Below are 13,641 nucleotides of genomic sequence, written 5' to 3' on the forward strand. Positions count from 1 at the left end.
AAGGTTGAAAAAAAGAAAGAGAAGTAAGAAAGCAGGAGTAAAGGTGAAGTTCACAGGGATGGCAAATACTTGCAGTTGAATTTGCCTACAAAGAGGAAAAGCACCTACCCAGGCTGTGCTGGCTCCTCTCTAATTTGCGATGTTAGTAGCTTACTTCAGTTAGGTTTTTGCTTTAAATACTCTACCAGTAGGCTGGAGAATTAGGCAACAGCTTATAATGGCTTACCCCAAAGCTTGTCCAGTACTCCTATTAGAGTTATGTCATAAGCAGTTGTGTGTGGAACCATTAAAAAAAAAAAAGCTATTTTAGGGCTTCCCTGGTGGCGCAGTGGTTGAGAGTCTGCCTGCCAATGCAGGGCACACGGGTTCGAGCCCTGGTCTGGGAAGATCCCACATGCCGCGGAGCAACTGGGCCCGTGAGCCACAATTACTGAGCCTGCGCGTCTGGAGCCTGTGCTCCGCAACAAGAGAGGCCGCGATAGTGAGAGGCCCGTGTACCGCGATGAAGAGTGGCTCCCGCTTGCCGCAACTGGAGAGGGCCCTCGCACAGAGACGGGGACCAACACAGCCATGAATAAATAAATTAATTAATTAAAAAAAAAAAAAGCCGTTTTAAAGAGTCAGTAATATTATCCAGAAATATATGGAAAGGATCTCTACATAAAAGTGTTTCTTAATGTTTTAATATTTCAGAGATCTCTAAAAAATATTTGACTTAACAGCGTCCTAGCCTACTTGTCAGGCTATATATGATGTTTCTCAATTTTAAAAAATGCTTTTGTGATAAACATTAAAGAACCCCACTCCTCCAATCCCCCGGCCTGCTCTCCTCCGTGAAGAGTCACCAGTTTACAATGATTTATTAAGCATCCATAAGATCAAAAGAGTTGCAGTATTCTCCCTAAATGACACCTCTCTAATTAAGCACAAACACGGTGACTGAGGCTACAGTTCAGTTTTTGTCGGGAAAAAAATATTCAGAACACCTCGGCTACTTGTTTTAAATGTTAAAATTAAAAGAAAATTTTTAATGTCCTACTTTTTAGGAAATTCTGTTTGAGAAAACATGAACAATGAATTTTCCTGAAAAAAGCAATTTAAAATAAAATATAAAATGTAGTCAGCTGTGTATATACAAAAGCGAGGTTATTTATTCTAAACAATACCTGGCTCCGTACTTTACAACAAACTGCGCAATCGTAACCGAATTACAGGAGATTAAATTTAATGCCCCAAGCTTTTCTGTTTTCCACAAACTCACCTCCCTTCTTTCCAAAAAGATTATCTTCTCCCAAAGGATTCTCAGGGTGCAGACACACAATAAATTAAAAAAAAACGACAAGCAAAACAAAACAAAACAAAACAGACCAACAACAATAAAAACCCACCCGGGGCAGCTAAAGTTTCCATTTAATTACTTAAGCATATCTCAAAGTGCTTTATTTAAAATAAACGAAGCCTTTGAGTGCCTTAGGGGTAATATGTTGAAATGAACATACAACTTCTCTGTTTTTGATAAGATTAATAGATAGGACTAATCTTTCTAAACTGTTGCATAGCTACGCAATCTGTTAGGCGACCCCTCGGCATTTCTCTGTTCTACAGAGCACAGCTTAACACTCCAAAGCATCTGCTTGGGAGTTCGGAAGACAGCTCTACCTACAGCAACACTTCACTTCTCCTTCCCTCAAATCTCCCCCCGCCCCCCAAACTCCAACATCCAAAACGGCCAAGTTTCAGGAAGGGCTGGCAGCCGAAGCGAGCAACTCACAGAAGACAAAGGGCAGCGCGGGGCCCACGGGCCCCCGCCGGCCCTTCCGTCCGCTCGCGCGCGCGCGCATCCTAAGGCCGGGCGGGGCGGTACCTCCACATGCGCTCCCACACGTAGGCGGGAGCCCGGCGCAGCAGCCACACGCGCCGCTCCTGCCGCCTCGCGCGGGGCCCCAGTCCCGGGCCGCGGGCGGGGCCGGGGCTGCGGTGCTGAGCCCCAGCACGTACTGGGGCGTGGCCTGCAGCGCGGCGGACGGGTTTTGGAGAGGTTTCTCCGGGCGGCTCACATTTCACATCGTCATCATGTAGGCACCAGGGCGCCAGGGACAGAAGTGGAGCCGGTCCCTTCCGCATCCTTGCTGTTCTCCCCGCTGAGGGTCTGATCACTGCCGCTCTCAGGCACCTGTCTTCCCTCTCCGTGCCGGAATGGAGCCAAGACAAGGGAATAAAAGAAATTAAATAGTACAAGGAGATCGGGTGTCTGAGCAGCGTCTTGGATAATACCGTCCACTACAGGTAAGAATAAAAATTATGTCCAAACCTCTGAAAGATGTGAACACAACAAAGCTCCGGAAGGTGTTCATAGGAGGGTAGAGGTAAGGTGTAGTTTTTGTCTTACAGGGAGACTATTTCATTTCACATCCTACAGATTGAACTAATTCTCTGTAAAATGATCTGGGACAACAGGCTCAGCGCTATTTAAAAGGAGGAAATATGAGCAAAGTGGTTAGTGGCAGACTTAAAAAACACCCCAGTAAAATTTTTTTTACATTTTTGTTGATTCCACATAGCAACGTGTTTGCAAAGGTTTTATTTAACCAAACACCGTTTAAAAAAAAAAAAAGATTTTGTATTATTTGCAACTTGTTTTTGACATTGCTACATTGGAAATTTGAACTTTTGGAATGTTGAGGTTTCTGCAAAGCCAGTAACTTTATCATTTTTGCATTTTAGAGGTTGTAGGGGGAAATCAAACTTTAGAATGGTAGTTGTGAGGTTAATACAAACTTAAAAGAAAATAAACGTGTCTAGCATGCTATTAAACAGCGCTGACAGAACCATACCATATATTCATCTGGCCTTTTATAGTTTATCAACGTGCATTTCATATACCACCTCATTTACCTGAGTTAATGTCTCCATAACCAGACACCGAAATCTCTAGCTCAAACTCAAAACCCACTAAATAGCACCAGAACACCACTTTTATTCATTTCCATTTGCCTTGCCATTCTTCTCATACAACATCCCCTCAGTGTCCTCTATGATTTCATTACCGTCAAGGGACACCCACCCTCAGTTCCCTACACCCCCGTTGCTTTCTATTTGCCATTTAAACAGTTAATGGGAAAAGGGGTAAGGTTCTGCTGGACTGGCTAGCACCTCACCAGCTCAGACACTCTGAATCATAGGCCATCTCTCCAAGATTGTTTTCTCATCTACAAAATGAGATACAGGTACTATTTCATAGTGTTTTTTTTTTTTTAAGATTGTGAGATAACATGCAAAATGCTTAGCACAAAGTCAAGCATATAGCACTTAAAGACATTAGATTCATTTTAACTCCTGATCTAAAAAAAGTACCTAGCAGAGGTAGGCTCCCTGGGGAACTCTTTTTCAGTTCCAGAGTTAATAGTGAGGCTTAGAATAAATGAACAAAATACACTAAACTCCTTTGCCATACTTTTTTCAGATGTGAAAATAATACTGTGGTCATTCACTCACAGCACGACCAGAGGAAGAAGTATAGGCATTCATCAGGAAGGGAGACAATACAGGACTGTAGCTGCTGGTGTAGAGCTATACTTGGCTAAACGCATTATAAAGACATTTGTTACGGTCTCAAAGAGGCTGGCACAATGCTGGGAGGAAGGGCTGGTTCTGCTATTTAAAACAGCTTCAAGCACTCCAGGGGGCTTATTTTCTGAATGACCAAGGGGTGGATACTTGTTTTCTCCCAGCTTTACCATCCTTTAAAGTGGCTTTCTCATCTAAATCATTGCTCCACAAGTCATCTTCCTACTCTCGGTCATTACAGATCTGACCATTAACTAATATTTGAAAACGATAAACTTCTAGATTTCAGCTTAAGTTAATTTGCTAACAAAATGAGCAGAATTTTAAATTTCAACCCGGGAATATTAAGCAACTACTTTATTCTAAAATACCACCTCTAGTACTATCTGTAATTAAATGCAGAAGCACTTTGGATCATAGTATTTGCAGTGAAATATGCATATGCCCCTAAAAACTTAGATTGAGTCTTAATATTGTAAACTTTTGTTCCCATATTTTCATGTAATTGTAATCAGATTTTCTTCATTCTAAGATAAAAACAGCCTCCTAAGATCTGTGGCTTAATTTTGTCCAGGATATTTTGTTCCTGTAACCTCAGGATACAGGGCCTAAGGCTCTGGCACTGCCTATGTAATTTGTCCATAAAAATAATTTGCTGTTACTTCTAGGAGCAGGGATTCACTGTTTTCTTATTATATCTTTTTGTGCTGTCTGATTTTTTAAATTTTAAGTGGGAATGTATTACTTTTACAATCATAAAAGAAATAATGCTATTTCATTTTAAAAATATAGGAAAAAAAATAAAAGCTATTTAAAAAATTTAAAATATACAGTATCATTAAGACAAAAACAAAGCAACGTTTTTTTAGTTTCATATTAGAGTCAGAAGACCTAAGTTTAAATCTTTGGTCTGCCATTTATTACCTTTAAGGCTTGGACAAATCCTTTATTATTTGAGGTCTAAATTTCTTCATCTGTGAGGGACAATAGATTGGAAATCTTTACAGCAGGGGTCCCCAACCCCCGGGCCACAAACCGGTACCAGTCCGTGGCCTGTTAGGAACCGGGCCCACAACAGGAGGTGAGCAGCAGGTGAGCGAGCAAAGCTTCATCTGTATTTACAGCTGCTCCCCATCGCTCGCATTACCGCCTGAGCTCCTCCTCCTGTCAGCATTATGGTGAGTTGCATAATTATTTCATTATATATTAAATTTAATAATAATAGAAATAAAGGGCACAATAAATGTAATGTGCTTGAATCATCCGAAACCATCCCCCACCCCCCATCCGTGGAATAACTGTCTTCCACGAAACCGTTCCCTGGTGCCAAAAAGGTTGGGGACCGCTGCTTTAGAGGAACTTTCTAGCCCTTACAACATTATGTAACTATAATGTTCAGGATTTGCTTCATTCATCCCATTCATATTAGAACATTAAAATTTTCTTTTACTTTAATAAATTAAAGGTTCATAAATGACAAGTTTCTTTTCTAAAAGCATACTTTTTACAGTGGAACGTTATGGTTTGTTATTATTTAACATTACATTTAGGGACACAGTATAACTTAAGGTGATGGCAATAAGATAAATGTAGAAATAAACAAGAGTAATGTAATATTCATAAAATACTTAAACTGTTGGTAAACAATATTATGAGTTGGAGGTGTTAAAGCAAATATTATTTTAACATAAAAGCTGATCAAAGGGGGCCTGGTCCACAGAAGATGTTTATTTGATGTAACAAAACAATACAGTTAGTGTTAGATCCAACCACAAAGAGCAAAAGGAATGAAAAATTTGTACAATGCACATAGAAAAACAAGATGTTTACTGTGACAACTATATATTTCTAAAATAATGCTTTTCTAAAATTACTCAATTATTGAAATCTATATGAAAACAGAATGATGTTAATAGCGACAAAGTGCATAAAACCAAACATCAAATTTTGAGCAAATTAACGTACTAGGCAATTTTGCTAACAAAGCATGATTTTTTTCTTGTTCACAATCTGCTCAAAATACCTTTATACCAACAGGGTGGGCAGAACATTTAGGTTTAATATCAATTACACAATATTAGCATAAACTTCCACAACTACAGATAGGGCATTGTTTTCTTTTGAGCTGGCAAAGTGACTACAGAAACATCAGATCATTTCTCTGAATTGAGAATTTTATCCAAATAAATGCCACATACCTTCCAGATATATGCATATCTTTCTATATCATGTAAATGGCTTTACCCATTTAAGTAATAAACCATACAAGCATTTAAGAATCATTATTATATGATTAACAATGTCATGTTCCAGGTTTAATAATTTCATAGGCCAAAAAAAATTTCTTCTTAAAAACTAGTTTTATAAATGCAGAATATATTGCATGAGTAACTGCTGGTATTTTTTTAAGAAAATATATTGTGCAATTGTGGCTACCATGTACTGCTGGCAAATCATTACTGTTTATGTAAAATGTGAAAAAACTGAGTAAAAATTCTTCAAACTCATCATGATGAAAGGTTACTTGCCTTCTTAAAAAAAAATTACATTGGCATCTTATTAAAAATAATTCGATAAGGGACAAACTCCCTAGCCCAAAATAAATAAATAAAAAGGTGCATTTTAAAAATGATGCTACTGCAATGCAATGGTTTAAATACCAAAGAACTGTGAAAATGTGCTGTGTGTGATCTGGCATTAAGGAACATACTAAAAAAGAGCATTAATGTAAATTAAGTAGAAAGGGGATCAAAATTGAACTAACCAAGTTTGTGCAGTATTTGTAGCCAGGCTTCTAAAATTAGATATAGAAAATATAAATAGACTGCTTTAGGTAATGAGCCACCAGTGTCCAAAAAAAGGAATGAGATTATGAAAAAGCTCAGTTAACTTGATCCAAAGCTCTGAGTAATTCTTCACCCTGCAGTAGGTTTCTGCTGCCTTGTACAGGAGCATTAACTTCACAATCATAACTGGTCAGCTGTGGTAATCCACTCTCATCCATTGATTGCCCCAGCAGTCTACACGCTAAATCTGAAAAACAGAGAGACACTTAAGTATTTATTCATCTAATCCGTGAATATTATTAAACAGCCACTATGCACTAGGTATTGGGGAAAATAAGGCAAATAAGCGCTAGAAGGGTTTTAGTCTATTAGGCAAAACCACAATCGTGTAAACAAGAAAGTGCAAAAAAGTGTTACTGGTGCTATGTCACAAATGTTTAAAGGATACCTTGAAGGCACAAAGGCGTGATAAACCAATTTAGAAAAAGGCATTAAAATGTGCAAGTTTCAGCTTCTATTCAATATTGATAGCACACAGACACAGATCAAAGATAATTACTAAAAATTCATAGTTCCATCTTGAAATAGCTATTACTGATCAAATAAAATGCAACCTTACTTTTTAATCCTGCTAAGGAGTGAAAATCAGTCTCACTTGGAGTACAGCTCCTAAATAAAAGTTTCATATATTTTAATTCTCTTTGTGATGTTCAAGGGCAGAAAGAATAAACTAACCAGAGGGTATTAAAATAATTGTCTTTTGCTCCATTCCATTCTGTTCACTAGATTTGCATCCTTTTACGCGTTTCCAAGAAAGTGATGTAGTAGTTGCACGATCATCTGGTTGCTGTAATAATGTTCCCTAAAAACAGTAAAGTTATTTCAATTTTACTATGTTGAATTTTTTTTAAGTCAAAAACTTTGAAATCAGTGTAAGTTTGCTAACAATATGTGGGCAAGATTCTTAAATACTGCCCTAAGTTATTTTAAATTCTTTTTCTTCATACTACTATGGTGAATTCATTTGCCGCTCATTATGACAGCTACGTGTGTAAATGCTTTCCAGTTAATTTGGTCTGAAAATATCAGTATGGATTATACCAGCACTGACTGTTCTGTGGGTAAGAAGGGAAAGTAACCTAAAGGGAAGAGAAAGAGACTTGGTGGTGATACTGGGTGTGGAATGAGGGGAGAACTATACTTACTCAAAATACATCTCTAGTGTTTGGAATTTTTACACCAAGACTGGATTCATTAAATGTTTGTATTTTTAAGAAAGAGTGTGTACAAGTGAAAAAAAACAATGTATAACTTCTGAAAATGTAACATTAGTATTTGGGAGATACAAGGAGTTACCTATATATCTAACTTAGAAATAGCATATTAAGTAGAATAGAAAAGCAAACATACTGTCACACTTACAATTCCTACTGCTTGAAAAAGTGAACCATCATGTTCTATTTTCCGCTTTCTCTGAGCATTCTGCAAAGCTAGTATCTTTGGACTTAGTTCTTCCTCAGGAACAGTAGTTCTGAAAAATATTTTTTAATAAAAATATGGTTGTTTTATTTATTTAAAAAATATCCAGTTAGCTTTTTAAAAATGAAATATATAATGCCTATTTTCCAACATTAAGGAATATAATGTTATACATAAGAGAACCGTCCTGATTACTAAAGTTTATTACCTTGAAAGCCGAAGTTCATTTTTTAAAACAAAATTTCCTAAAATATGCATTTCCCTATTTAGAAAATAGAACTGAACAGAACTAAATTGACGTCAAAGAGTTAAATATTGGCCTTTCATCCCACCTAATACACAGATATTCTTGGGACTACTGTAATAAAAGATTAATTTCACATTTGTTTTACGCTTTCAGTTTATAAAACATTGCATGTTCATTAGTTCACTGTAGCTTCACTCCAATCCCCAAGATAATACAGGTAATATAATACACATTCTATAAATGAGAAACCTGAGGCCTGTTAGGTAACTTGCTCTGTTGCTAATTAGTTGCAGATATGGAAGTACACTGCAGGTCTCCTGATACCCAGTCTCCTTCCCAGTGATCCTCCCACTAAGCCATTTTGCCCTCAGTATTGATCTGGTTATCAAACTTGAACTATCTGCATCTAAAATTAATACTAAATAGTGAAGAACTGTTTTATGTGTCAAGTACATCGATTTTGTTATATCTGTTTCGCCTTTTCAAGAACCGCCCACCCACCCCCAACATAATCACAATAGCTCCTTGCTGTCCCATCTAGTTGAGAATGGCATATGGGTAAGGGATGTACTACTCTAACGGCTCTCCTACATGCAGTCTTGTTTTGTATTTTTAAAAAATTCTATGAAACCGTCAATATATAGACAGGCAGATTTTAAAATTTTTATATAAATGTTATCTTTATTAAGCGTAACTCAGTCTATCATGTAAATATCATCTTAGTAGTAGTATTGTAATGGTTTATTTTTAATCTTTGCTCTAAAAGCTGCAAATTGTCTGGTTTACCGTAGCATTTTGATTTTGCAAATTACCTAGAGAGGTAGTAAAGAAAAAGCCTCCATATAGTTCTGAAAGGTTAAGTTCATAAAGTGTTTAGTGCATACTATATTGGAACTAATGTAAAAAAAATTGCTAAAGTGACTAGATGTTTGTTGGACTTTGGTTTTGACAAGTACATAGTTATTCAGAAAACCAAATATCCCATGGTTCTCTGTAGCTGTAACTGAAAATTACAGATCACTGCCAATTCTATTGCTATGTTCATTCTTCTCTCCATCCAATAACCATTTATTGAAGCAAGTGCTACATGTTAGGTACTGAGTTAAGCATTAGTAACACAGAAATGTCCGAGGCACTGTCACTGCTCAGAGGAGCTCTAAAGTCGGTTGGTGATAATAGTAAAACAGTAATGTTAAATACTTGTTAATCTAAAGCCCTAAGATCTTTTCCTAGCTCTGGGAAAAGGCCTCTCCTAGCATTCTAGGTCAAAGCGGTGATGCAGGGCAGGAGAAAAAAGCCATAAGCTCTGGCTATGGCAGTGCTTTTTCCTATTGCTATTGCTATCTGACTCAGTCTAGGCACTGTAGAGGACTCATTCCTCTCCTCCACACACTGCTCCACTGACTTGTCTCCTCTGACTACAGCCTCAAATTTTAAATGTGTCAAATCCTATTACAAATTATACACAAAAATTATAACTTAAAATTTGGATAGTGTCCATATGTTTGCTCAAACTAGCTCCATAGAAGCAATGCCATGACACATGCTTAGATTCCTGTTATAGCTTTTAAAAACCTATTTAACCTATGATATAGCTAGTGTTCTATAAATAAAAAGGAAAAATAAAAGCAATTATAACTATACATAAATTTATTTTAAATGCTTATAAATATCTATATTGAATACTGAGGACTGAAGACCATCAAGTTCAATTTGGATTGGAGAACTGGAAATACCCTTAAGTTGGAAAGGCTTTTTTTCAGGTAAGCTTAAAAAGAGCTCCAAGCTATGGAGGCAAGTAAGGATAGTTAATGAGTCTGATTTAAGCAATTACAAGAAACTGGGCCAATTTTTGTACATTTACAGAACTTACTGGCTGGATTTTATTTTTAGAGGTATTAGAAGACCCTTCTACTCCTACATTTAGATAAGTGATATAACTATAAAGTAATACACAAGCTAATTTAGAAATGGTTTTTTGAGTGCTTGTTTTAAGTTCAGAATTTGTACGTCAATTTTATGTTCCTTAAAGCATATATATCAGAAGGCTTTGCTACATTTAGAAATAATTTACCATCATACATATTTCCTCAAAAATAACAAACTATAACTTTAATGTTACATATAAATACCTTTGACTCAAAGCGACAGATAACACATTAGGGCTTCTTGGATGAGATTTTTCTGTCTGTTCTATGACTCCTTTTCCTGCTCTGTTTGGTGAGGCTGTCCGACTTCCAGTGTCACTATATGGTGATGTTGTGGCACAAGTAGTTTCTTTAGGTACGTGGGGAGGAGATGGAAATGCAATCAATATTTTAATGTCTTCCATACCATCTTTTGTCACTGTTTTTAATTCATCAGTGGTGGCTGTGGTAGTGTTGGTGGTTATAGGAGGTTCCTGCATTTGAGTCGGCTGGAATACTGTAATTGTGCTCACACTTTGAGGAGTAGTAGAACTGCTTTCCAATGGTGACAACTGGTCGAAGGAACGTAACTGGAAGTCATCATCCATTGGGATATAAGGAGCTAACATCTCCAAGTCTAAATCAGTGTCCTTTAAAACAACAAATACATGAGTTTTTATAATGGCCACACCATATAAAAGAAAAACAAACAAGTTAAACCCAAAGCCAGTTTTGAATAATATATATAATAAACAAGTTCATATACCTGAGTGGAAAATGGATTCTTTGCTTCCGTGTCTTCAGCAAAAAGTTTCTCTACCAATTCCAACTTGAATTCATTGACCATATCACTATCCACATCAAAACAATATTCACTGGGACTGTTAGGCTGTAAAAAGAATTAATATATTTACTTTTCCCTGAAGAAGCTTACATAAATGTTTTGCTAGTTGTTAGAATGTGCAAACCTAACTTCAGAGAATACACAACAAAGTCTGTCTCTTCTATCAAATTTTATCTAACTAGTGAGAAATGAGATTTTTGAGCTTACACTTACAATTCTGTCAATACATCCATTTCTAACTGTATGTAATATAACAGCATTTATAAGATTAAAAGATGCATTTATCCGCTTATTCTAAAGAATAAAACCTAATAATTCAACTCCCATATGGTACCTAACTGGCCAATAACCAGATGATATACTCACTGGAATCTAGCTGTGTACTGAGAGGCCATACTGCTGTGGTGATCTACCTAAAAATCTCACAGCTACTCTGGAGGGCAGGCGAGGATAGGGCTGGAGACTTAAGTTCTTTACTTGTATTCACCTTAATGAATGCAGTACTAGTTTAGTTTTCAGCAAGAATTCTAACCAAAAAACTATAGCTATGTATTCTAAGCATAAACTTTTGCTTCCCTCATCTTAACATTTTTGTTAGATTTACTTTTTATGGATTAAAAACAAAATGACTCGAACATTTTTGTGCTAGGCAAACTGAGCAACCAGAGAATAGGATATATTCTCTAGAAGCCTATGAGATGTCAAATCTCCTACTTTTAGCTTGCCAGGTTGAGTCAGTAAATATTTAATGTAAAATAATATACCACTTTTTTAGGCTTATTTGAGCCTCATTTATCAAGTCGTAATATTCAAATCTGAGCTGCCATACTCATGAGCATGTTTTTAGACATAGGAAGCTCTGAAATCAAATCATTCTACATTGAGAAATAGAGCCCTATATGATACCTTCAGTCTTGGCCCAGCCTAGCCCTTAAAGACTATTTTTATTCTGTTTATAGGAAAACTAATATCAAGACAGAACTTGAATTAAAAAGTTACTAAGTATTTTTTCTGGGTAAGACTTGGTATTTTCATGTTACTCTCATCCAGAATGTCAAAATAGTGATGGAAATTGTACTAAATTGGGCAAAGAGCTTAGAGTCCTTTCCCTTTTAAGCCTTGCTAATAATAAGCCCTTTGCCACTGGATAATTCTCCAACTCAAAGGGTAATATGAATGGGCTTAGATCAATCATAGGCACACAGTATTGTTCTCTGTGGATGTCTAAGTTCAAGACTTTTTTTGTCCTACTGATATAAATACACAGAGGAGCAACATATGTTTTACCTTTTGCCTTATGTTAAGGCAGCTCATTCCCATGTTCCTGACTGTCTCTGAGCCTAAAACATGGACTAAGGTCTAAGTCAGGCATAGCTTTTGCAGTAATTTTAAAAGTGCTAAAATTCATAGAAACAAAACTATGACATGTGGTTCAAATTTACATATATATCCCTAAACATTAAAATCTGTAAGTTATCCTTTTCTTGTTATATCATGACACCTACCTCAGGTGAACTTTGTCTGGTGCTTCCATCAGAAGGACTAGCTGGCTGATCTTGAATCTGGGGCATGGTGAAAGAAAGTTCCAGTGACTCTGGATTTGGTTCTAACTTTAATGCAACTTCCTGATTGAGTGCAGGGTCAGCACTACTTCTAAGTGGCTTTGGAGTTTCAGAGGCAGGTAATGGAGACATTGCCAAATTTATATTCTGTAATTTCTCATTGGATGAGGGGAGCATTACATCATTATACAATGGAACTTCCTCAAGTTGTTGGTCATCAGTTTCTGTGTCTGTAGGGGAAAAAATTAGTCAATTTAAAGACTATCTAGATTTCAACATATACAGAAATGTATGCCCCCTTTTACAAAAGGTTTATCTAGTTCACTCAAGTAACAAAAATGTTACCAAATTTTACTTAATCCGAAAAGTCTGCAGATATTATGGTATAACCATAAGTCTGAGTTATCTTTCCAATCCACTACTGACAACTTCTATAATCTATATAGCATAAAAACCCCTTCAATTCCAACATTTTCATACCTTTTATTCATTAAAATTTAACCTAGTTTGAAATTAGTTTTCTTTTTCAATGTTTGATATTCTGGTATGACTACTTATTTATCCTTTAATGCAACTTATGCCTACTGCAGTATAACTGCTAACTTGTGAAAAAATATGACAGTAGGTTGTAGAAATAGCAGAGCTTATTAAAAGTGAACAATTAAAAGTGGGAAGAAGAAATACCTTAAAAACACTTTGAAGCACAATTTCCAACAATGTGCAAAAGCAGGAATGCTGAGAAATTACAGGGGCAAAGACCACAATGTCCAAATGATTACCAACAAAAAATGTTAAAGTTTAGGCAATTAACATAGTTTAGGCAATTAACAAAATAACTAAAGACCCACCATTGCTGCCAAAATCTAAAGATATGATTGTGTCTCCAGCAGCTGGGGCCAGCAAAGTTAAAGCATCAGGTTCCTTCTTAAGTTTATCAAAGAGACTACTTGTATCTTCTGATTCAACTTTGGTGAATAGCTGAGTCATTTTCATGTCTGAAGATTCAACTGGTTTGAGGACACATTCTGTTTGTTGAAGGGAGAAAATCAAGTCGTGCTGAATAATACCACTGTCAAAAAAGAGAGATTAGTAATTCTTAAATGAGCACTTGACACAATGTGGGGGGGGAGAAGGACTCTGAAATGGCCTTGTCTCTCAAAAAAATTCAAAATTCTGTTTTATGGAAAGGAACATTTTAAGATGCCCTAAAACATCTCTCATGCCTACCTGGTCATATTCAGGGTTTAAA

At 36.5% G+C, this 13,641-nt stretch overlaps 1 protein-coding gene across 2 annotated transcripts in view; it reads right to left on the minus strand.

Annotated features, from left to right (window-relative positions):
• Window positions 1-5,275: 5,275 nt before the first annotated feature.
• HIF1A (hypoxia inducible factor 1 subunit alpha) overlaps window positions 5,276-13,641 on the minus strand; it is a 41,926-nt gene continuing 33,560 nt past the window's right edge. For both annotated transcript variants that reach the window (XM_082450375.1, XM_082450376.1), the window contains 7 exons: window positions 13,241-13,461; window positions 12,336-12,622; window positions 10,753-10,875; window positions 10,212-10,636; window positions 7,776-7,884; window positions 7,089-7,215; window positions 5,276-6,600 (listed from right to left, as the gene is read on the minus strand). In XM_082450375.1, coding sequence (XP_082306501.1) covers window positions 6,449-6,600; window positions 7,089-7,215; window positions 7,776-7,884; window positions 10,212-10,636; window positions 10,753-10,875; window positions 12,336-12,622; window positions 13,241-13,461 — 1,444 coding nt within the window. In that variant the 3' untranslated portion in view covers window positions 5,276-6,448. The remainder of the gene's footprint in view (window positions 6,601-7,088; window positions 7,216-7,775; window positions 7,885-10,211; window positions 10,637-10,752; window positions 10,876-12,335; window positions 12,623-13,240; window positions 13,462-13,641) is intronic.

The sequence above is a fragment of the Balaenoptera physalus genome (genome assembly GCF_965194825.1).
Source record: "Balaenoptera physalus genome assembly, chromosome: 2".
NCBI lineage: Eukaryota > Metazoa > Chordata > Mammalia > Artiodactyla > Balaenopteridae > Balaenoptera > Balaenoptera physalus.